This window comes from Rhinolophus ferrumequinum, chromosome 9 (assembly GCF_004115265.2).
Source record: "Rhinolophus ferrumequinum isolate MPI-CBG mRhiFer1 chromosome 9, mRhiFer1_v1.p, whole genome shotgun sequence".
Taxonomy (NCBI): domain Eukaryota; kingdom Metazoa; phylum Chordata; class Mammalia; order Chiroptera; family Rhinolophidae; genus Rhinolophus; species Rhinolophus ferrumequinum.
Window position 1 is genome coordinate 45,138,587 of NC_046292.1, and position 25,105 is coordinate 45,163,691.

General features: G+C 34.7%; 1 protein-coding gene across 4 annotated transcripts in view; it reads left to right on the forward strand.

Moving 5' to 3' along the window:
• PATJ (PATJ crumbs cell polarity complex component) overlaps positions 1–25,105 on the forward strand; it is a 296,757-nt gene that overhangs the window by 24,943 nt on the left and 246,709 nt on the right. For all 4 annotated transcript variants that reach the window (XM_033115510.1, XM_033115513.1, XM_033115512.1 and 1 more), the window contains exons 8-14: positions 6,093–6,311; positions 8,558–8,660; positions 11,859–11,950; positions 13,291–13,432; positions 16,309–16,455; positions 19,552–19,628; positions 21,647–21,703. In XM_033115510.1, coding sequence (XP_032971401.1) covers positions 6,093–6,311; positions 8,558–8,660; positions 11,859–11,950; positions 13,291–13,432; positions 16,309–16,455; positions 19,552–19,628; positions 21,647–21,703 — 837 coding nt within the window. The remainder of the gene's footprint in view (positions 1–6,092; positions 6,312–8,557; positions 8,661–11,858; positions 11,951–13,290; positions 13,433–16,308; positions 16,456–19,551; positions 19,629–21,646; positions 21,704–25,105) is intronic.

Consider the following 25,105-nt stretch of genomic DNA (forward strand, 5'->3'; position numbering starts at 1 on the left):
AATGTCCTTTACTTAAAGTCAACTGATTGTCGATGTTAAATTGTATCTGCAAAATACCTTCACAGTAACATCTACAATAGTATTTGACCAAATAGCTGGCTACCATAGTCTAGCCAAGATGATACATAAAGTTTAACTATCATACCATCTATCATTGCAATCAAGATAATGAACATATCCATCATTCACAAAAGTTTTTTGTGCTCCTTTGTAATACCCTTTCCTTCATCCTCAGTAATTTTAAGAATAAAAGTTCTGAGACCAAAAATGTTGAGAATGTTCAGTTTTTAATGGGTCTTCAAAACACATCTGTGACACAAAGCAAGTAATAATATTTAAGGAGTTTTTTTGAAATTGTTTTGTAACCTGGAAAGGGATGAGGTATTGTGGAGTATTGTGATACCTTTGCCCACATCACTGCCCCCCGCCCCCTTGGCAATTTTAATAGGGTTGTTTCCTATTAAATGTGGTTGTAGCCTTCTTCAAGATACGAAGTGGAGCAGTTATTGTGAAAAACAAAGGGTCAAATAAATTTAGAAAATACCAAGTTAAACAAAATCAAATAAGTTTCTTTACTGTAAGAATTTTCTGAGCTTTTAATATCCTAATGTGTATTATGAATTTTCACAAGGAGAATATGAAGTGCAGAGTTTCCCAAATTAATCCCTTTGAGGCACTGTTGGGAAAAGCCCAGGTCTGATTATCACCCTTACTGGAAGGGATTGTCACAATTTCAGGTCATCACGGAGGGGGTAGGGGTGTATCCATCAGAGTCAAAATGGAGAAGCAAGTGTTTATGCCAGACATTGTTACCTGCCTAATATTCATTACTGTCATGTAATCTTTAAAAGTCATAAATTTTTATTCCCAAATTATAGATATGGAAATTGTTAAGAAACTGCCGAAGACTATACACAATTAGGAAATGACAACGTCAGCATCCTGCCCACATCTTTTTGACTCTGAAGCCCGTGCTTTACTGCTTAAATCTATTTATTTAAAGTTGGTCTTATTTCTTTCCCCTGAAGTACAGCAGTCCAGGGTTGGTCAAGTCTATCATCAGGGAATAGCTAGCTCTAGGAGCAACTGAGTTACTGACTTTCCTGTGGGGAATATGACGAGATGTAAACAATATTCATGCCTCTTTCCCCCTCATTTCAGTTCATGGCAGATAAAATCTCTTCAGCTGATTCTATGCATTGTTGCTAAGTCTTTACAAGTTGTTGTTCAATTGTTGCTCATGTAGCCTGATCATAGCTTTAAAAAAAAAAAATTAAAGGGAATATTGTGTTTAATTAAAATGTACTCATGTTTTGAATATTAATGCTCACTATTGACTATGGCAACCTTTATGGCAAGGGACTATGAATGTCTTAGGTCATTAATTCAGATGTGATCAAATTGATCATAAAGTGATACCTGCGTTCTGTTAAAGGGGTTAATTAATACTACTTTCTTCATAGAATATAAAATTATATACTAGAAAGGTAAAAAATGTCAGTATTTCTTATTTAAAAGGGTTTCATAAAACAGCCCCTTGTATTTCCTTTTGTGTACAGATAGGTCAATATGTATAGTTAAAGATGGGGTAGAATTGAGGTGATGTGGCCCAGAACAGTTAAGGTCACTGAAATCTAAAGAGACATCAGAAATGGATGTATTTGAGGCCTTGCTTTGCTGTCAGCAAGGCACTAGGCTAAATATAGTATTGAGTTTAATGCTCACAACTCAATGAGAGAGGAATTTATTCTCATTTTGCTTGCAAAGGAGCTGAGATTTAGGCAGGATAAGTAATACAGCTTGATCAAAGTAGAGCCAGGATTGAACTTGGGTGTGTCTAACTCCTAAGTCCTTACTTGTTCTTATACCTACTGCCTCGAATGTTGTAAACTAAATGAAACGGAAAAATATTGACTCATATGAGCTTTTCAGAAACATTTATGGAGATCCACCTACAATGACCAATCAGTAAACGTAATCAGGGCCGATTCCAAGGAGAAGGAAATTATATAGTATCATTGTAAGGGAAGCTGAAAGACCTATCTACCTATAATCCTCAGACACTTCCCAAAATTCACAGTACCTGAAGCATACAGCTTTTGAAAATTCTGTTCAATTATGGCAAAAATTCTAAAAAATATCAGCAGCTAGGAGTTTTTCTTTTCTTTCTTTTTTTTTTTTTTTTGTTTAAATTGATAACGGGCAGTGTAAGACAACTTTGTTTTGTAGAAATCTCTTTCATGTGGTCTGGAGGAATTCTAGGGAAATCAGGTACACTGAATTACCCTCATTATCTCGAGAAAGGGACTATTTCAACTCAGCCTATTTAAAAGTTGTCATAAATTATTGACTTTTTGGTATGAAACAATCATATTATGAGTCATAATAACTATTCAGTAACCTTTAATACTAAGAAGGAATGGAAGCAAGCAAGGATTTGGAGGATGTGTGTGGACTATGAGGACTTTTTAGTTTAGAATAAGCAACGACCAGCTTGAGGCCCCTGAACAGGTGGTGTTCCCAAGTAATTTTGCTTTGAGTGCATCTAGAAACAGATATTTTCATTATCCTTAAAAATCAATTGATGGCTCTGGGAATTTGAGTTGGGTAGTCGAGATGTACTTAGATTTAGTACCTTTCTTTAATTCCTTGAGAGAAAGAATTTTTATTTTATAAAGTCACTATTTTCTGTCAATGATGTGTTGCCTTCTGATTAAAGACCAATGATAGAAGAGACCTGGAATCAAAAGTAGTGATGATTTCATTTTCTGAGTTGTGGAAGTGTTTGGTGCTATTTTTTAGTTTTTGAAGAAACAAATTTAATTTCTATATTTCTTTTGTAGCTCAGGCCTAAATTCCTTTAGGATTTCAAATATTTTATAAATTGAAATTATCATCCACAACAGCTGACCAGAGAACTTAAAACGCAAAGGAATATATACAAAGGGTGCCAAAAAAAAAAAAGTATACCATTTTAAAGGAAAAGAACTGTATTAAAATTGTAATATTCGATATGTACCAATAACAAAAGATGAATACAAATCATATGTATGCATTTTTTTGACAACCTCTGTGTGTGTGTGTGTGTGTGTGTGTGTGTGTGTGTGTTTGCGGGGTTTTTTTTAGCCAATAACTGCTAACTTGGATTAAAGTTTTTGTTTGTTTGTTTGTTTTTAAAACTGTATAAGTGACACTGCTATGGCTTTCATTGTAAGTGTGGTGCCCTGTTACATCTTTTAATTTTTAACTTTTCTGCCATCTGTACTATCTTTGTCTATATGCATAATGTTTTTTCTCCTTTGAAAGAATCTATGGGTTAATAAACTTTTATATTTGAATGTTTGATTAGCACACTGTGTCTTTGAATCTTCGCATGGCTATTTATTGGTTATCACTGATTTATGTTTTCTGTTAAAGAACAAAAGGACTCTTATGCCATTTAGTTTCCTTGCACAGTAGACAGGTTATGGAAGGGGAATGTTGATCAGAAGATATCAATGAAATGCAACGTTTGGCACTGTTAGACATAAACAAAGTAGCTGTCATTTTGGTGTCTTTCCTATCAATCTGACTAATGATTATTTTTATACCTTATGAATTCCTTAGAACACCTGTTTTTCTGGAAGAAGAAAATGTTTGACTTTTCATGACAGATACAAATTATCTACATCATTTTAAATTGAGTTCAGGTAAAATAGGAAAAATAGTGCCTAGGAAGTGACTAAATATGGTGAAATGCCCTTCTTTGGCCAAGCCAAGTATGAAAACACTGAATTCACATATTCCTTATTCTTTGGTCAGGCCATAATTCTGCATAGGGATAGTTCAATTCAGAGGCAGTTTTACCCTTATTTTTCATCATGATCACAGGCTTTTTCTTAAGTAGTTGTTTTATTTCAAGATTGTTGCATTGGTCATAGAAGAATATCAAATTATCGGTACTTAAAGTAGAAATCCAGCAATTCTTTATTCCTTTCCCCGTATTAACTTTCTTCTATGCATTTATTTCTTTTCTCTAAGTCTTTCCAAATTTCCTGAATTGAGTTGCATTTCTGTTTCCCTGTTTCTCTCCACTTACAGTTGCTTTTAGCTCCTTCTGCAGAGTTCACAACAAAGCACATAGCTTTCTACTCATTATTTTGATTTAACACGTTCCTTTCTTTATTTAGATTTCTGCAAAATTGGAGAAAAGTAAGGATGGGAAATAGACTTTTTTAGTCTTAAGTCTTTTTTTTTTATACTTTTTTTCTTCTGAATTTCATCTATAACTTATAGATGGTGCCTCCTGGAGCCAGGAATATGAAGTTTAGAACTAGTCCAGTGGTCATTGCTCCAGGCTTAGGCTGTCCTTTCTCATTTGCAAAATATCTGATTTTCATCTTCATTGTATTTAAGCTTTTGGACAGTTATTGGCAATTTCTTGGAGAAAACAGTAAATTTACTATCTACTACTGTTCGTCTGGAGATATTCAAAGTATAAGACATGACTGAATGTGTACCAATCTTCAGTGGGACAACTCAGGTTGAACTTTGGTTCTACTGTGTATTAGCTTTGTGATCTTGGTCAAGTCAGTTAACTTTTCTGAATCTCAGTTTTTCTCATTTTAAAGTTGTCCTTTTCTGAATGAGACGATATACATATTAAAAGTGATTTTCAACCTGTAAAGCAGGTGTAATTTTTTGTAACCAGCTGTGTTTACGTTTTAGTATCTTTAATATATTGTAGTAAAGATAAGTGAAGAGAATTCAAAATGCTGATAAAACAAATTTAGTGGAAATGTAGCTGGATAAGCTGTTTCAGAAATTTCACAAATGAAGATAGAATGGAAATGATAAACCTTTTGAACTGATTTACTTTTTGATAAATTATGTTTTCAGCTTTTCTGTGTATGAAATATACATACATATAAAAGTATATGTAATGTTTGTGCACATTATAAATAATAATAAAACAATAATCACCTATGTACATATCACCAGCTTAAGGAATAGAACATTACATATCTCTTCTCTAAATTCATCCAGAATCATGACTTTAAATACTTTCTATATGCTAATGCTCCCAAATTTACATACGCAGTCTGGATTTCTCTTGTGAACTCCAGATTTGTGTATCCAGCTGCATATCTGGTATCTCCACTTTCGTGTCTAGTAGGCATCTCAGACTGGACATCTGTAGAACTGAACTGATTTCTACTGCCACCCATCTGTTCCACTGTCGTGTTCTTTATCTCCGTTAATATCAACTCTATCTTTCCAGTTGCTTAGGCTAAAAATCTGGATTTCTGATTCCTTTCCCCCCTTACACCTCGTGTAGAAGCTATCAGTAGAGCCTGTTGACAATTTATTAAAAATACATCTAGAACCCCTCTTCTCAACACCCAGCTGCTAACCTAGTCCAAGCTATTGTTATCTCTTTTTAGATTATTGCTTTACCAACTATTGTTTCTTCCACTCTAGTTTATTTTCAGCACAGAGACTTGGGTGATCTTATTAAAAGTAAGTCAGATAATGTCATTCCTCTTCTCAAAAAGCTCCAGTGACTTCCCTTCCTACTCACCCAGCAAATGCTCTGCCCTGCTGACCCCATTAATGAATGCTCTCATCTCTTGGACTACTCTCCTCTTTGCTTATTCTCTTCCAGACACACTGACATCTTGCTGTTCCTCAACTGTGCCACTGAGCTTATTGGCATTCAGAGTTCCCATTTATACTGGAGGCTTCTGATCTGACCTCCTTCCCTTCTTGATACTCTGGGCGTTCTGATCTCTTCCTTGTGTAAGTGCCATGAATACCCTGGCTCTAGGCTGTCAGGCATGAAGTGATACCCTCAAGCCAACGCCTGTTCTAGAATTCTGGTGATTCTTCTTCTTTTGAACTTCCCCGCTTCCAATACCCCATCTTTTTTTGTTTTACAGGCACTTCCTTTTCTCTGTTGTCAAGTCAGCCATTCATTAAAAATATATTTTATTCAGCATTTTTAGGTGGCTTCTTTGCCAGTCATTTTGCTACAACTCAAAGTCTGATGAATTGTTAACTAGTAAAGTTATATCATTGATTTCTCATAATAATTTTCCCCCCTTGGATTAAAGGATGGAAGACTCCAGACAGGGGATCACATCTTGAAGATTGGTGGCACAAATGTGCAGGGAATGACCAGTGAGCAAGTTGCGCAAGTGCTGAGGAACTGTGGGAATTCAGTCAGGATGCTTGTTGCAAGAGACCCAGTTGGTGAAATTTCTGTGACCCCTCCTACGCCTACAGCCTTACCTGTTGCCATGCCTGCTGTGCCCAACGGGAGCCCTAGTTGTGTGAGTATACAAATTATTCTCTCATCTTCAATCAAATACTGGGTGTGATAACACTGCAAGAGTAGAAATGCCTTCAACTCGAAGTGCCCCATTAGCGTGAGTATTGTCTCGGTGTTCACCAGTGAAGCAACGGAAGAGCCCAATTGGGAGACATTAGACAAGTTTGATTTTCCTTTTTGCTGTTTGTCAGGGTTAAGTCATTCAACCTCCCTGAGCCTCCACTACTTATCTGTAAATTGGAAAAATAATACCGTGTTTCCCCGAAAATAAGACCTAGCTGGACAATCAGTTCTAATGCATCTTTTGGAGCAAAAATTAATATAAGAACTGATTATATTATATTATGTTATATTATACTATACTATGTTATATTATACTATATTATATTATACTGTTACATTATACTATATTATATTATATATTATATTATATTATACCCTGTCTTATAGTAAAATAAGACTGGGTATTATATTATTTTATGTTACATTACATTATGTTATATTATATTATATTATATTATGTTATATAAGACCTGGTCTTATATTATAGTAAAATAAGACTGGGTCTTACATTAGTTTTTCCTCCAAAAGATGCATTAGAGCTGATGGTCCGGCTAGGTCTTATTTTTGGATAAACACAGTAATACTTGCCATTTCTATTTTATTAGAAGAGACATCCAGATGGTGGGTCAGAAACTGTAAAAACTGATTAATGCATGAGAGTTGTCACTTGTAGGAACAGATTGCCAAAGGGAATAATATTATGATCAATAACACTCGTTATAGTTATATAATAATAATTATTATTAATTGTCATCAAGCACCTGGAATTGTCCAAGTCATCTGAATTCCTCACAAGAATTCTGCAAGATAGGTCTTATCATCCATTTAATAGATGAGGAAACTGAAGTCCAAATAGCGTGTTAAATAGAAGTCATATAAAGAGTAGGCTACAGATCTGGGATTTGAACTCAGATCATTCTGGTCCGTTCCAAACTCTTTCCAACTATCTCACAGGCTTTGAATCAAGAGATAATATGACAAAAGAAATAATTTTTAAAAGGAGGGGCCAGGAGGAAGAGAAAAGAGAAGTGATTATGGTGAAAAGGGGGTGGAAAGCCACCTTTCTTCTTTATCTGAGGGCCCATTTGGTGTCTTCTGTAAAGTTATTTGCTTTTCTTTACTTGGGACCATATGAGTGGAAGTTTTCCATCTGAGATATACGAATCATTTTTCTTTTCTTCTTCAAATTAGTTGCAATTATTATTATTATTATTATTATTATTATTTTTTTGCCTCCATTACTCTAGTTCTCTTGAGCCTTTTACTTTGTGGTGAGGGACCAGTGTTGCTATATGTTAAGGGAGAATTTGATGCAATCAGTTGTTTACTTTCTGTTGTTAATGATTGGAATTGAAAGCAATATATTATATTTTTAGTCACCTTACTCTTTTACAAAAATATTTTAAATTACAAGACAAATAATGAAAATAAGTTTTAGGTCAATATTTTTTGCTCACAATAATTATTACAATTAGCCTTACCATTTTTTAAAAGTTTTTTTTTTTTACATTTAATTCTTTCAGATGGAAATTAATCCTGAGGTTTTTTCTACATGGCTGTATTGGCTTTCTGTTGTGTAATAAATTACTACAAATTTAGGGCTTGAAACAATAACCCTTTGTTAATTCATAATTCTGTGGGTCAGAAGTCGGGATGGCTTGGCTGGGCACTCTGCTTAGATTTTTACAAATTCAAAATCAAGATGTTGGCCTGGCTGGGCTCTTAATCTGGGACAATCCATTTCCAAACTCATTCAGATTTTTGGCAGAATACAGTTCCTGCAGTTGTAGGGCTGACGTCTCTCTGCCGGCTATCAGCTAAGGGACATCTTTCAACTCCTTAAGGGCTCTGTATTCCCTCTCACGTGTCCCACTTCATCTTCAAACCACAAGTCTAGTCAGGCTTCAAATCTTTTTCACTTCCCTTTCTGCCATCAGCAGGAGAAAACTCCTTGCTTTTGAAGGGTACCTGATTAGATTAGGCTCACCTAGATAATCTTTGTATCACGTAATGTGATATAAACACAGTAATAGCACCAGGGATCAAAAGTTGTGGGGACCATCTTAAAATTCTGCCTGGCATAGCTGTGAAGAAAATACTTGCCAATCCATGCACAAATTGACTATGTATACACAGTTATGTAACTAAACATGACATATAATTAAAATTATTTTTCCCTTTTAGGATAATTCTACTCTTTTTGAAACTTACGATGTTGAGCTCGTTAAAAAAGATGGACAGAGTCTGGGGATTAGAATTGTTGGCTATGTTGGAACTGCTCATACAGGTAAATGAATCATTTCTACTTTATGTTTGGAAATAATTGTTAAGGATGTTAAGCTTCCTAGACAATAAAATTAAATATCTGCAGATTTTAATTTAAATGTTGAGCAATAAAACCATGAATCTGCATTAGCAATCAGTTACTTTTCAGTAATTAGAAAAATCACAGTTTAAAAAGGGTTCCCAGACCCAGTTCCAACCAGAAATTCTCAGACGCCAGCAGGGTGTCTTGACAATTTAACTCAGTTCTGGCACTGTCCACCCGAAGATAGAATCAGATTTCACAGGTACAGGGCTCAGTCCCAGAAGACTGCCCCCCAACTTTAGACACCATTTGCAAGCCCAGGCTACTACCTGTACTTCTGACCAACTGGCTATGAATCAGAGGTTCCCGTGACCCCCTCCTTGAGTTCAATTAATTTGCTACAACACTCACAGAACTCAAGAAAACCCATTTATTAACTAGATGACCAGTTTATTACAAAGGACATTAAAAGGTACAAATCAAAAGCCAGATGAAGAGATACATAAGACAAGGTCCTCGAATGAAGGAGTTTCTGTCCTCGTGGAGCGTGGGGCTCTGCATGGTGGCACCTGGAAGCATTCTGTTTCCTCAGTGGGAAAGCTCTCTGAAAAAGGTCCTCCTGGGTTTTTACGGTGGTTTTTTTACACAGTCATGATTGACAAAGTCACTGGCCATTGGTAATAGAACTCAATCTCCAGCCCCTCTTCTCTTTCAGTTTGGGACTGAAGGTTCCAAACCTCTCATCATAGGGTTGGTTCTTCTGGCAACCAGCCCTCATCCTTAGGTGCTTTCCACAAGTCACCTCATTAAGATAACAAAAAGACTGACATCACTCACAATGCTTAGGAAATTCCAAGGGTTTTGGGAGCTATGAGCCAGAACTGTGGATGAAGACCAACTTCTTATAAATCACCATGTCACACATTTTTGTCTCAGTAATTTTATAGCTGGCTTGATAGTCATTAACAACAGAATTTAATTATCCAACTCAGTGTATAACATTGAATTTTATCTCCTCTTGTTTCTAAGACTGATATATTTTGAATAGTGTGACTATTACATATTATGTCATTTTACATGTAATAAAGTAAAATGATTATTGCATATAGTTAGTTCATAATGTGAATGTCAAAAAAATACTACTATTATGTTTAATTACAAAAAAATAGGATAAAATAAATACTTTAATTAGAATTATTCTCCTTTCACATAAAGGAAATACATTGTAAGAATAAATACATGGCCCAAGTATCTCTACATAATAATTCTCCCTCAACTCCTATATGCAAAGCTTTGGTAACTTTCACTGTTAAGAGTTACTCTATTATTATAAGAAATTCATTAGAGTAAGGAAAAATAAACCTTTTCTCAAGTATTTGCTAGTAACATGAAAATTCAGAGTTACGACATTTTTTTAGTTTTTTTAAAAAATAGTAAGATTAGAGTTAATTTTTTTTAAAAATTATTTTGTATACTTACAGCAGGTGGAAAGATTAAAAGTGCTAATGTATTCAAAGTCCTGAATGAAATTCATGTCAGACCACTTTATGCTATTTTAGCTTAATGAAATAACTGTTTTCAAACCTTTAGCTTTTTTTCTAAGTGCCACTTTTTTTAGGTTGAGAATTTAAATGACTTCCAAATGTGCTAAGTATAGTTTGTATAATAATGTTGAAAAAAGAAACTATATTGAGTAGCTCTTAATATGCTGTCTGCTTAGAGAGTTCATGACTTACTGCCTAAACTGATGGCTTATGAACCTTTATACGAAGTTTTCAAGGTGCCTTGCAAACCTAACAATATACATGCAAAGTAAAATGAAAGTGAATAGCTGATTGATAGAAAATCAATAAAATGTAATGTTTATATTACTGAATAAAGAAACCATTTCACTTTTTACCCTCAAAAGAAGTTTTTGGGAACTGGAGTGATGGGCAGTGATGAATCCAAAAACTAGGATATTTTAAAACTCAGTATACTTTTTAACACGTAGTCTTTCAAAATGATTTTTACTGTCTTCCACTCATTGGAACTTTTGAGCAGTGACTTTGCTTAGTTCTGGAGGGAATAGAAAAATGAATATAAGAAAGTCTATTCAGGAAGACAAACATGTAAATAACTCAACTTCAAGGATAAATGAAATATGTCTTTCAGCAGAGATGCAAGCAAATTATCATCATATGGCAGATGAGAAACTCAGTTTGACAGAAGGAAATGGAGAATTTACAAAGAAAGAGGCATTTGTGCTAGGCATGGGAAAAGAGAAAGATTTTGATAGAAGGGTGAGATTGGCAGAAAAAAATGAAATGAGAAAAAGGATAAAATCAAGAAAATACTTCGCATTTTGGTGGAATACCAGGAGTCTTATGTTTCTCGAGTTTTGTCTTGTTGGAGGGACGAAATGCAAAAAAGAAGTTTGGCACAGATTATGGCGGCCCTTAAGTGTGATTCTATGAAATTTACATTTTGTTAGGTAGATGATGAGAATCCATTATGTTTCATTTTCTTCTACAGACTATGTTTTAAGTTCATTTGATATTAAAAAATAAAAATATAAAACCATCCAGAGCTATGGTTTTTCATTTTCCAATTTCCCTTCTAGTCCTTGCCCATAGCAATGCATACTTTTTATATAGTTGTAATTTTTATACAGCCATTTTTCTTTTTAAATATTTTATTTTATAATATAAGGATTATTTCATGTTGCTGAGATTGTTTTAGTTTTTTTAAGACTGTATGTACTTCTCTTTTTTCTGTGTTTGGGGAAGCTAACGTGAACAGTGAACTAAATATAGTCAGAAAGACCTGGTAGGAGACTCTTGTCATATTATTGGTGAAAAATGATGAAATCAATGATGAGAAGGGTGATAAACCAAGAGAAGAGGATAAAACTTAACCTGGGCTTTTTGAATTCCAGTTTACATTGGATTGCATTTCGTCAAGGTTCTGTTACCGATTATTCTTCCAGAAATAGTCATCACTCAAATCATTTCAAATTCGGGTCACTTATGATGGTGACAGTTTGAAGTAATCCATCAATTTCTCTGCTTGTGTTCAAAATACTATTTATCAAGCCTCCAGGCAGCTCCTTTAGCTAATTAACCTCTTGATATGAATTTTGCAATCAAGGCCTAATTAGAACTTTCTTCCTTTTCCCGTGTTTTGTGCACTTCTTAGGGGAAGCTTCAGGGATTTATGTGAAAAATATAATACCTGGCAGTGCTGCATACCACAATGGCCAAATTCAAGTGAATGACAAAATAGTTGCTGTAAGTAACTGCCTTCTGTTTTAGAATTGAATCAAGTTGGGGGAAAAAGTTATCTTTATTATAATATGTATGAGAGGGGAATGGCTCAGTATAGTATCATAATGTTTTAAAAATTAAGTTTGTTAGTACAATGAAATCTCATTAATTTGGACTCTTATGATCCTAAATTTAATTTTTTTTTTTTTTTTTACTATCTGAAAAATGGAGTCACTGACTATATTGGTAGGAAGAAATAATATGTACCTATATATATTTTAATATACATACATATATATTTGAAAGGTGCTCTAGCATTCTCCTAGAAAATGCTTTCAAATAACTCTGTATTCTTTAACCCATTTTTGAAGTAAAATTAATAGGCCATTTACCAGGTATTTTTATTTCTTTGTGAAAGTAGTTTTTCTACTAACAGTAATTTTAAGTACCTACAAAATTGAGAGATTTTATATATTTGAGAATGTAATAATTACCATTATCAATTCAGATTGGTCTTTCCTCTATTTAGTAGAAAATTAAATTTACAATTTATTTTAATAATAATTTTGAAGCATACACACACACACACACTCATATATGAGCATCACACATTTAATTTAGTGATTTATATAAAAACAGATTTTTGTTTGTGTAATTTGAATCACCCTTCAAGTCCATCTAAGGAAACACATTTCATGACTCTTGGCTTTTACATTGTTGGGTTAGAAAATGTCTTGTGATTTGCAGAGTTTGCAGATCTGCAATATCAGTGGACGCTGTGGAGAAAGTATTATGGGGAGAGCAAAAGTAATGGTTTGTCTAGCTGGAAGAAGATTGAGAGAGGAGGTCTTTTGGTCCTGATGGACTTGAGAAATATGGAATTGGGCTTGACTTAGATTAGTAAATACCTTTCTTGCACATACTTTTCCAGAGTACTAGAAGTCCTAATTGAGGGAGATCAGTGTGTTTCTTCTGGAAAATATCACATATTGATATAGTAGAGGGATGAAGTATTGCATGATCTCTTCAATTTTGATAACAATGACTTCTATTAATACATCTTGAGAACTATGTAAAACAGTATGCCATCTTTTGTGGCACTTTGAATTCGAACAGCATCAAAGAATTAGACCCTCTGCCTCTCTCAGGCTGTAAATGAAAATGGGTGACTTAGGAGTACAAATTTTCTGGTTTCTCAGGAAGTTTGTCAGCGTGTTTTACTACTAATTTTGCATCTTTATGCAAATGCTTTCTTAGGTCTAATACAAATTATTTCTGGAATAAAATGAATTGCCTAATTTTATTCTGCCTTGCCAGAATTTAAAATAGTACGTAACTTGAAGCCTCTGTTTAATGTGTTTTAGGTCGATGGTGTGAATATTCAGGGTTTTGCCAACCAGGAGGTTGTTGAAGTGTTACGAAATACAGGGCAAGTGGTCCACCTGACCCTAGTTCGAAGGAAGATATCCTCATCAGATTCTCCACTTGAACAGCCTTCCGACAGAGGTAATGGATTCCACTGTCCTTCTCCCCACCATGTAGTCTGGGTTTGGAAGAATAGCGCATTTATGGAAGTTGCTCTGTGAGTCTGGGAAGGAAAAACTGCCTACCTTGTGTAATGCAGTGATGGAGAAATGAATCAGCTCATTTGTGCATGGAAGAAGAGTTTCCTTTGCCTATTATAATGTGCCAGTCCAAATGTTAGAACGTGCACCCTGACACGTAATAAGCTCTGATAGCTTCTCTAAATGGAGATGGAAATCATTTTCTCAGAAAGCTTCCAGATTTCATTTATTACTTACATTTGAATAATAAAGTTTTGACACCTCTTGTTCCAGGAGCTCTCATTCATCTAATGCTTTGACATTTTGTAAAATTCAGGTTTCATTTTACTTCCAGTGATATATTTGATTCTAATGTCTCTAGATTTACCTTTTGAAATACATAGCAAGAGAAAATAAAACATGGATTTCTATCAAGAACATTTTTATTCGTAAAATAATGTTTATTATTTTCATTATAAGAATAGTAGATTTTCATTGTGGAACAAAAACATAATTGTGTGCATGTCAGTTTTTAATTATCAACTTAGAAATGTATAGATCAACAAAATTTGACAGTCGTGGGGACACATATTCAATTTAAAATGAATGACTAGTTATATAATGTAAGTAAGAATTCCATTAGAATTTATCAGAAGATGAATACATTTTTTTTCCCCTTCCTCTGAAGATAAAATAATCCTGGAAGCCTTTGCTTTCAACTGATATTGATTTGTTATTTACATTGGAACTTTTTAACTTTTATCTGATGGTGGAAATTTTGCTGCTGAAAGACAGATGCCCTGTCAACTGCATTGTATGTATGAAATTCGAAATTGCCTAAAAAGTACAAATTGTACAAATGCTATGTTGACCTTAAAAGGTTTACATAAATATTTATATCAATATAATGGTTTTAATAGCTCTGATAGAGCCCTTGGCTTTCAGTCTGCTATATCAAATGAAGTATGTCATCTGTGAATTAGCAATTCTTTATTGGGCATGCCTACATTTTGAATTTGTACTGGGATAAGTTTTGACTCTAAACCTGCACCTCTTCCTCCGTGGTTTGGATGTCCTTCCTGTGTTTCACTAACACCCTTTGAAGAGCACTCCCCTGTAGCATTTATTCGTCTCCATTGTACTTACCTATTTAATATGTGGCCACTGTAATGTAGGGCAGTGGTTATGCCTTTGCCACCCACACCTTTGTGTGCCTTCCACACAAATCAGCATTCAAATTTGTTTCACAGAAATAAACCACACAAATAAACCACACAGCTTCCCGCTCTTACACAATACCTTTCTCTCCCATTCCAAGCCTTATTTTTTCTCCTCTAAACTCCTCCTTTTTGTATCCCTTATGTATACTTTTTTGTGGATGTATTTGTATACTATTTGTAGCATACAATCACATCATTGTACTGCTTTGTACTATACACTCTGGTGTGTAGCTTTTCTCCCCAGTGACACTAGCGACTTCTGGCCAGCATTTCTTTTGCTAGCACTGGGCTGTGTGTTTAGTGTGTATTAATGCATTAATAATCTAAAAAATCCCATGTGTGGTTTAAAATCTCATGTTACGATTATAGGAACTTTTAACTGGTTATAGTTTTCAAACTTTTATTATGAAAAATTGATAAAAAATATACCAAATACCTACCATTTAGATTCAGCATTTATTATTTTGCCATATTTGCTTCATCTATGTTTTGTTTTTCCTGAACCTTTTCAGAATGAGTAGTAGACATCATGACACTTTAGCCCTACACACTTCAATCTGTAGCTTCTAAAAAGAAGGATATATTTTTAGATGAACATAATATCTTTATCACACCAAAGAAAATTAATAGTAATCCTCTAATATCAAATACTCAAATACCCAATACATACTTAAATTTTTCCCACTGCCCCTAAATGTCTTTTATAGCTTCTCTTCCCACCATCCCACCACCAACCCCATACAATCAAGATCTAATAACGCATTGCACTTGTTGCATGTGTTTTCTTTCTCTGGTTTCTTAATCAAGAAGAATCCCCCACCCATGTCCCACCCAAGGCATAAATTTGTGAAGGGATTAGTTCATTTGTCACTAGAATGCTACGTTTCTGAATTTGATAGTTTCCTTGTGATATCATTTAACTTGTTTCTCTATGCACTGTTTCCTAGAAGCTAGATCTAAAGCCTCAGTTAGATTCAGGTTACATATTTTTTGTAAGAATACTTTTTATAAGTGATGTGTGATTATTTAAAACTAGCTAAAATGACTCTTATTCAACCTTTCTTATGTTTAAGAGATTCATAGTGATTTGAATGCTTGAGATTGCAAGTTTTGGATATCCTATTGCTTTACTTAGCTCAATTTAGCTAAGGGAGGGATCTCTGCAACCAGGCAAATTCTCTCCACTTTCGTTCCAATTCATGAGGTTACCTATGTAGATTGTTTGTTATACTCATTATGATGTTGTGCCAGAGGCTAGGAGAGCCCACAGCAACCATGTCTCACTCTACCCAACACAGCAGCAAGAGCATTAAGTCCCTACTGTTCTTTTCCTTTTCCAAGGTTACATTGCAAAGCATGTACCGCTTTGTCATCGACTTTACCTTGCTTTTCTCTTCCCACTGCCTAGTTCCTTATTCTTTTCAGTACTACCGACAAATTTACTTTTTAAGGAATTGATTGGTTATACACACATGGGATTTTAAATAAAGGAATCATATATGACAGCTGCTTGAGATGTTTGTCATGAGGTTGTGAAACAGAAGAGCAAGAGTGGAGTAAGCTCGCTTTAATATGGTCTTTAGCTGCTAATGATTCAAGTTAACAATTTTTATTTTAGGAACCGTTATAGAACCACCGAAAACACCGGCCCTCTTTCTAACTGGAGCAGTGAAAACAGAAACTCATTTGGATGATGAAGATAAGGCAACTGAAGATAGAAGGGATAATCTAAAAAATGACAACATACAAGCCTTAGAAAAACTAGGTAGGCACAAAGCATTCAATTCAAAACAGTCAAAGTAATTTGACTTTCTCACTTGTTAACCGTTCTTTTCTCTTTACAGTTAATATAATGTGAGAAGTTTCAGAGGCGTGAGGGTATTCTTAATATCAACATCTTAACACTTGTGGCAGTTGGGGATCAAGCATATTGTTGTTTAATCGTTGTACTAATTTTGAATTCCTTTTTATTAATGTTATGACTTTTTTTCAATCTTGTCAGCATTTTTAATTACTGCATACTTTAGCTTGTATATTATTGATATAGCTATAGCTATATAGCTTATGTGCATACATGTAACAGTATTTCATTTCTCCATAAAAATTAATAATGTATACTTTTTTAAATGTTTCATCAAATCCCTGGGTAGCTATATACTTGTCCTTTACTTTTTAATTGATGTGCAGCTTGGTTTTTTCACTTTGTACTTGGATACCTCAGCTACTATAGTTCACTGTTCTGCCAGCATACTGAGTAACAGTGTCACGCAATCCCCTGCACAGAGGTGCTCAGGAGCACCTTGCCAGTTGAGTGAAATGGAATACTTAACACCATTCGTGTTCCAGAGAAATTTTGGCTTTTGGCTTTGATTATCTTCTCTCGGGAAAGAATGGCCTGAAGGAAGGAGAAACCCCTCATTCCGGTTAAAAACTTTCCTATAATTTGGAAATATACCTTGTTCTTTTTGACCCAAGTGGATTGCAGTTAGTCTTTGCTGTTTAAATTCGAGGGAACCCAGGTAGACTTTCAGTGAACTATCAGGTGGAAATCAAATACATTCTGATGTTAGAAATATTTTTAGAAATATTTTATCTTCTCTTTTTGGATCAACCTCACTACATTTTTCTTCATGAGTATGTATAACTTTAACTTGAGAGTAAGACAAAAATATTCTAACAGCTATGAAGTTAGCTCTTTTTTTTTTTTTTTTTTTTTTTTTGGCGCTATAGGGATGAAAACTTTTTTCCTTCTTCCTTTCCAGGTTTTTTAGCTGGCCTAATAATTAAATTGATATAACACAGATTAGCAGGAGGAAATTTTGTGAGGCAAACATGATAACAGGAGGAAATTTTGTATGTGTGGAAGCCCCATAAAAATACAAGATCCAAGGACAAATTGGGCAGTTGAGGCTTATATGCCATTCTGAGCTAAGGAATGGGATAAGGGCCTGGGGCTTCAAAGGGGAGGAGGGTAAGTCATCGGACCGTAAGAGGGGCAGATGTTTGGTAATGAGAAGTTTGTCTTGCCATGCAAAGAGGACTTTCAGATAAAAGAAAGTTCTCTCTGGTAACAGCTCTCCTGGGCAAGGCTCCCTATCTAAAATCTTTTAGGTAGTTAAGGTAGAGGTAAAAGTTTTTCCCGAGTCTGTTGGGTCTTGGTTACCTTCAGCTGAAAATAATCTGCATGTCAAGGTGGCATATTTTGGGATGGTATATTCTGTTCCCCTTCATTGCCATTGGAATAATTATTTCATATCATCGTACTATGCATGTTTTGATCATTTTGTGTAGTCCAGGACTTATTGAGTTGCTGAAATAAATTAATCTCTTTCCTCTGGTACTTAGGCCTTTGGATTGTGCTTTGAAACTCATGACTGTGCTTTGATTGTATGATTAAGAGGCAAAATATAAAGAAAAGAATTGAGGGTGACGTGTCAACATTATTTTATACATGTGTATGAAATATCATCTTTACATATTATGTTTTTAAGCTTACAATTCAACCAGTACGTTGCAAATTTTGTTCAAATTAGCTTACCAGATAAGAAACCGCTATCTAGAAGAAATTTAATAGGCAAGATGGTAAAACTCTTAACGTAATTTCTTATGGAAATGTTAGCAGGAGTAGCCATAAAGGTGCAGAGCCCACATGAATGATATTTTGTTTTTAACAGGATCTTTGGTTAGTTATCCCTGAAATGTAATCTAGCACATAGTGATTTCGTGGCTATTTCTTTGTAAATCTAGTCATTAACTTCTTTAGTATTCCTTAGTCAGTCTCTGATTTCTGAGGTTAGCCTGTTTTACTTAATTATTGTGTAATTAAGTTTTATGTATTAAATTATAATGCATTAATTAAGTTATTATGTATTATGTAATTAAGCATCCAAGAAGAGCTGACCATGCTGAATGCTGAAAGAGCTGATATTGCAAGTTATGTTTGATTTTTAGACAGATGGTTATGGCCATTGTGATGAGTGTTCTGTGACTTGTCCAGTCATGTGACAAAAGTAAAAGTTTTTCTTCAACTTCAAGAAAAAAGGTGGAGGTTTGGTTAGTTTCTGCTACAACTATAGATATAAGTTGAAATTATAGTTTTAGTACTTTGACTTTTGCCTAGTAGGCATTATTCAGACTACCAACTGTATACTAAGTTTCTGGCTGAGAGCATATGGAGGACAGGCGGGACACTTAAAATCTGTCTTAGCTCTTTAAAATTATCCTACCTGTGCAAAAAAGACAATATTACTGTCAAGTAAGAAAATCATAAATATATAATAATGAAGTAGACACAAAAGACCAAAGTAAAACCAAAGTTTCTGTTGTATTAAAGCTCACGCACCCACTGGCTGAATTAAACCAGACATGCCTTTATACTCGTCCAAGTGAAAAGTCTGAATGGATTGTGTTAATATAATATGCCTAGTTGACAGTAAAGAAAATTTTTACTTTTCCTATGGGTGGATGTAAGGTACTACTTTGAATTGATTAACATTTAAATTAAATCCTTGTTTGTCCTAAAATATTATAAAGCCAGATTCATTTTACTTGTAAACTACAGGATGTTTACATATAAACCATATGTAATTTCCAATTTCATTTATGACTCATCATTTCCTCTTCTCTTTTCAATATCTCTTAACAACAAAAGCTCCTTCATTATTTGGTCACAGCCGGTCTTTACATTTTACATTAGTCTTGTAAGTCACCTGTGATTTACTTTACGTAGCAGACTTCAGTTAATGCATTCTCCTTTTTATTTGTTTCCCTTTTACTTACAGAAACTGCTGTTATTGAAGAATTTAGTAGTTAAGTGTGTTTGGCTCACAGTAGCTTCAACATTCTTTTTTATTTAATCCAGAAAGAGCCCCTGACTCTCCAGAAAATGAGCTGAAATCCAGATGGGAGAAGCTCTTGGGCCCTGACTATGAAGTAATGGTATGTTAAAATCTTTGAATAAAAAACACTCATGTCTCAGTTCATGTCAAGCCTTTAACTCCACAATTTAAAGAAATGGGAGAGTCAAAGAGTAGTCAGCCTGCCTTTATTTTTCCCCCCTGCTTTTCTTTCCTATTAAATCAATCAATTTTTTTTTAAAGCATTTAAGCTATAAGAACAATTAAGGACTGCACCCGCGTTTCAGTTACAATTAGCAGACACTCAGTTCATGCTGAAACCATTTTAGTCGACAATAGGCAGAAAAATGTTAGGAGAGAGAGAGCTTGCTTTTTAAATTTATAACCTGTATCAGCTGCTTAAAATTGCTGGCATTTTTATGATTGTTTTTATGATCTGTTTGTTTTATTGTGCACTGAAAGGGCTGTGGATATTAGTCCTATGTTTCACAAAGAATCTTACAGTTTTATGAGAAAAATGAAAGAATGATTATCAAATATATTTGGTAGAACAGGAAGTAATTTAGGTTAGGTATAAGTTTATGGTGCCAGTGGTCCATTAGACTTCCTTTCACCTGTTATTAGATTCATTGAGTAAGGGATTGATTACATTTCTCCATATGAATCCGCGTGAAAGCAGAAAGCTGTGCTTAGAAAAGCCTCTATAGTGTTCACTAAATGCGTTTGTAATAAAATATTCTATTAAATTTCTATTGTCATTCACGTTTTCTTACACATGTTTATCATTAGTACTTGACTAGTTGGAGATTTTTTTCTCTTCGTGGTTCAGAATGTACAGCCACCATCTATTGTGAGCAATTTTCCAGTGTCCTCAAGATGAGTCAAAACATGTCATACTTTTTCTCTTCTTGCAAATTTCTACCTGCATGTCAGTCCGTATGAACTACTGCTTCTTTACCTCATAGATTTTGAATGCCATTTTGTCATTAGGCTATCACCTTGCAAATGACTTATCCTGTCCTTAATGGTTTGATACTCAAAGTAATTTGGTGTATCAGTATTTATAAATGGCCAGTTTTGTGATGGGCTCTTTTTTGTTAAAATTTTATCCTCCTTATAACTACCCTTCCAAATTTCACTGATCACATGGAGAAGTAATAACCGGGGCTAGAAAGAGGGGACAGAATCTGAAGTAGGAAATTTAAGGTGACACCTTTCTCATTATGAGTTGCAACTTGTTCTGAGGGAAAGGAGCAGAAAGGAGAAGACAGGCAAGGTGCATGAATGGCTGCATGTATGTACTCCAAAGTTTCTTATTTATGTCTTTCCAGAATCTACTTCTCTGCAGTGCAGTACTTTTAAAAGCTTTAGTTGGATCATTGTTTAACTTATCTCCTCCCTCCAGATGCGCCATATTTTATTAACAACTTACAGATGTAAATCATCAGTAAAGTATTTTGCTTGCAAGCCATCCACTCCTGTGAATGTCTACCACTGAAACGTAGACTAGTTTTAGGCCAGGATTAAACGCTTCAAGGGTTCCATGAGCTTCCCACCAGTCCAGACCTTTCTGTCTGTGTCTTTGCCAGCTATTTCTCCTAGGGAAATGGTTTGAGCTTGCTGGGGAAAGTCAGACGCTTCAGTTTTTCCACACTTGTCTGACTTTACTGACCTTGAAAATTTTATTTCAAGCCTTGAATTTGAAAGTAAAAAGGACCAAACTCTTGGTTTTGTCAAAAATAAAACTTGTATGGATTCAATATAATGGAGGACTGTATTAAAATTTTAGGGATCATGGATTTTTAAAAATAGATTATGTATTTGCCCATCACCTTCTGGTTCAAATTTTGAATAATTTAGAGAAAAAGGTTGCTGTGGAAAACAATAACAAAAACAAAAAGGCAAATATTCTGTGAAATTTTACATTGTATGTTATACTTATGGAGTTCAAAAATAATAGCAAAGACATTAGAATGCAGGTCAGATGCATTCTGTCAGATGAAACATAGGTTTTACAGATTTTTTTCAGGAAACCCAGGAAGAAATAAAGTTATGCTTTTACAAATATTGGAAATATTTTTTTTTTTCTTGTAAATTTAGGTTGTTACTTTGGACACACAGATTGCAGATGATGCTGAGTTACAGAAATATTCAAAGGTGAGCATTATTTTTAAACATATTAACCAGTTTTTGTTGTTGTTGTTGGAAGAATTTTCTCTAAGTTCTTTTGAAGAAACTAAATTGGTGCTGTAAACTAAAGTTTCCAGAATTTAGTCTTAGCTGTTTTCTTGAAATGTGGTGAGTTCTCAGTTATGAAAGGTGATGGTTAGATATGCCTGGGAAGAACTTGGGGTCCCTTGTACCACTTCCCAGAAGCCAACACTCAGGTTTGACTCCTTTGCTCACTGTGAAGGTAGTACACAGAGTAACATTGTGCAAAGTGTGCATTAGCTTTTCAGATATTATAAGAAGTCCTTTTAAAATGTTTCCTAAAAATCAAGACTACAAATACAGACTTTAAAAAATCCTTCAGGTCCAGATGGTTAAGGACAGAAAAGTGGTTTATCTTTCGAGTATAGGCAATGTTTTTTTCTTGAACTTAAAAATTTTATAGTGAGAGCTTTATTTCTAATGGCAAAATGCCAGAAGGTAACTTTTATAGCTTTTCCCAACATTTTTAGTGTCCTCTCACTACAAATTAATTTTATAGTTCTTGTTCTGGATAATCAAAAGCCAGGGTAATTGAAATGTAGAGAAGCCTTCTAGGTGGCTTTCTCAACAAATGATGAGAAAGGTAAAGTTTCCTTGTCAGAATAGTTTCAAAAATTATCCTATAATGCTATATGGGGTATATGAGCTAAGCCCAACTTAAACTCTGCTGTCACATGTGTGTTGCGAGCTGTTTAGTCCTCAACAGCCCAGCTTAGTTCCTGTAGACTCAGGCCTGTGGCTTCTAATATGGAGTCAATCCATCTCATATTTGTTTTTCCTCTTTTCCTGCTGCTTCTGTTTCTCCCAGCATTATTGTTTTTTTCCAAAGAACCCTTCCTTCTCATGATGTCCCTGAAGTAGGACAGCTTCAGTTTTTTCATTTTTGCCTCAAGTGATATTTTGGATTTAATTTGCTCGACGCATTGTTCATCTTTCTGGTGGCCCAGGGTATCGTAGAGCTCTCCTCCAACGCCATATTTCAAATGGATCAATTTTTTACCTATCAGCCTTCTTCATTGAGCAACTTTCGCATCAATACATAGTAATTGGGAGTATGAAGGTGTAGACGATCTTTGCCTTAGTCTCTAATGACACATCTGTTTGTTCTTGGTGAGCTTTCCTAATTATTCAACATTCATGTACTTCAGGAAGTGATCACCAGGTAAATCCAGCAACCATCTGACACCATACGATGCTATCACAATATTATTGACTATATTCCCTATGCTGTATATTATATCCCTAGGACTTATTTGTGTTATACCTGGAAATTTGAACCTCTTCTTCCCCTTCCCCTTTTTCCATCCCTTTTTAATTTGTCAATTCCAGTTGACAGTCAGTATTATTTTATATTAATTTCAGGTGTACAGCATAATAGACATTTATATAATTTAAGAAGTGAGCCCCCTGAGTAGTATAGTACCCATCTGATACCATACATAGTTATTACCATATTATTGCTGAGTCCTTGTTTTAGTTTTTGTAGTTTTCTATTCTAAAATTTCTGTTTTATTCCTTTTTAGATTGTAATTCTTTTGGTGGAATTCTCAATTAAAAAAAAAAATCTCTACCTGACATCTTTATCTCTATTTCTTGAACATATTAATCATAGCTTATAAGGACTTTAAATAATTACTTCCATGACCTGTATCAACTTTAGATTGTTTCTACCATTTGATGTTTTCTCTGATTATAGTTATTTGATTGTATCTCTCATCGTGCCATAATTTGAATGAATGCCAGACATTTTGTATACCAACTACAAAAGGCTTTGGGTGATGTTATCTCTGTCCAATAAGGAGATAGAGTGTGTGCGTGCATGCGTGTGTGTGTGTGTGTGTGTGTGTGTGTCTGTGTGTGTGTGGCGGGGGCGGGGGAAGTTCAGGATGAGAATGGTAATTGTCTCTGAGACAAGGCAGAGTTACAGGTCTGATAAGGTTCAAACAATCTCTGCTTTGCCTTTGCTCCAAAGACATAGCCTTCCAGGTTATTCCACATGAGTCTGGGTGTATTTACCAGTTGGTTTCCTCTTCCTTTTGGGACCAGAATGCCATTTCCACTGCTCAGTATTTTGGGGCTGCTGACATCTTTGCTTTGTTCTTCAGAGGTTTCCTGATTAGCTTTTTAGCCTCCCTCTCCACATAATGTTAGAACTCAAGAGAAGTCCTTGGGGGAGAACATGCCGCAGCTCTGGCTCAGTGTATCATGCAGTTCAGCTTTAGTTATCTGTCCTTTCATGTTCAAAGCTGTAAGACCCTGTATCATCATGTTCTATAATAAGTAAAAAAGGGTAATAACCACATTTTGTGTACATCTTAAAGAATATCATTGTCTTTCTCCAGGCAGAAGATGTTCTCTCTCACCTTTATTCCCTAGTTCCTTGCCACCAGTCTCACTAACTTGATCTTTCCAGATCAACTTCTATGCTACACACATACAAACACACACACACACACACACACACACACACACACACATACACCGTAACACTCGTATAATGGTGTGCAAAGGCTTTGAGTTGAACAAACTTTTAGAACCACCTTATAGAAACTCACCAGTATATTCCACTGTGCATTCATTCATTATTCATTCATTCACTCATCAAATAATTTTTAATATCTAGTCTATGCTAGGACCTTTATTGGATGTTGGGCTTTCAGAAGAGAACAAGCAGAAAACAATCCCTGCCCTGTAGAACTTATATTTTAGTGGGGGCAGATAGAATAAGTAAGTTGCGTAGTATGGGTGAATACTATATGTTATGCAGAATATGAAGGTAGGGAAGATGGATAAGGAATTCAAGAGAGTGTGAATTTGCAATTTTAGATGGGTTGACCAGGAATGTCCTCATTAAGAAGGTGACATTTGGGAAAACCCTTTAGGAGGTGAAATAGTAGCCTAAATTTTCTTCTGCATAGTATGAACAATACTACCTATGTCATAGGTGATTAAATATAAATATATTTACTAGATGTCTTAATATAGGCTCAGTGCCAATACATTAGGATTGTTCACTATATGATAGTTTTGTTTCCCAGTTGTATGCTTCATGTATTCTTAGTCTCTGACCTTGAAAGGCTCCTTTTTAAAAGTTATTTTTATCAGTTATTATGAAACATTTAATTATTTAATTGAAATTCAGTTGTGGCAAAAAATTTTATTTCTTGCATTGGAAGAAAAAGAGTAACCCGTAATTGCACTCTTCTCCTTTCATATTTAGTTGTTACCTGTATATGTTTGTATATTTGTAGTTGGTATACCTATCCTTTTGTGTAATATATGTTTGAGAGAAGGGAGGTATACTTTTTCCACATAACATTATCATGCATATTTACTTTTCCCCATTGA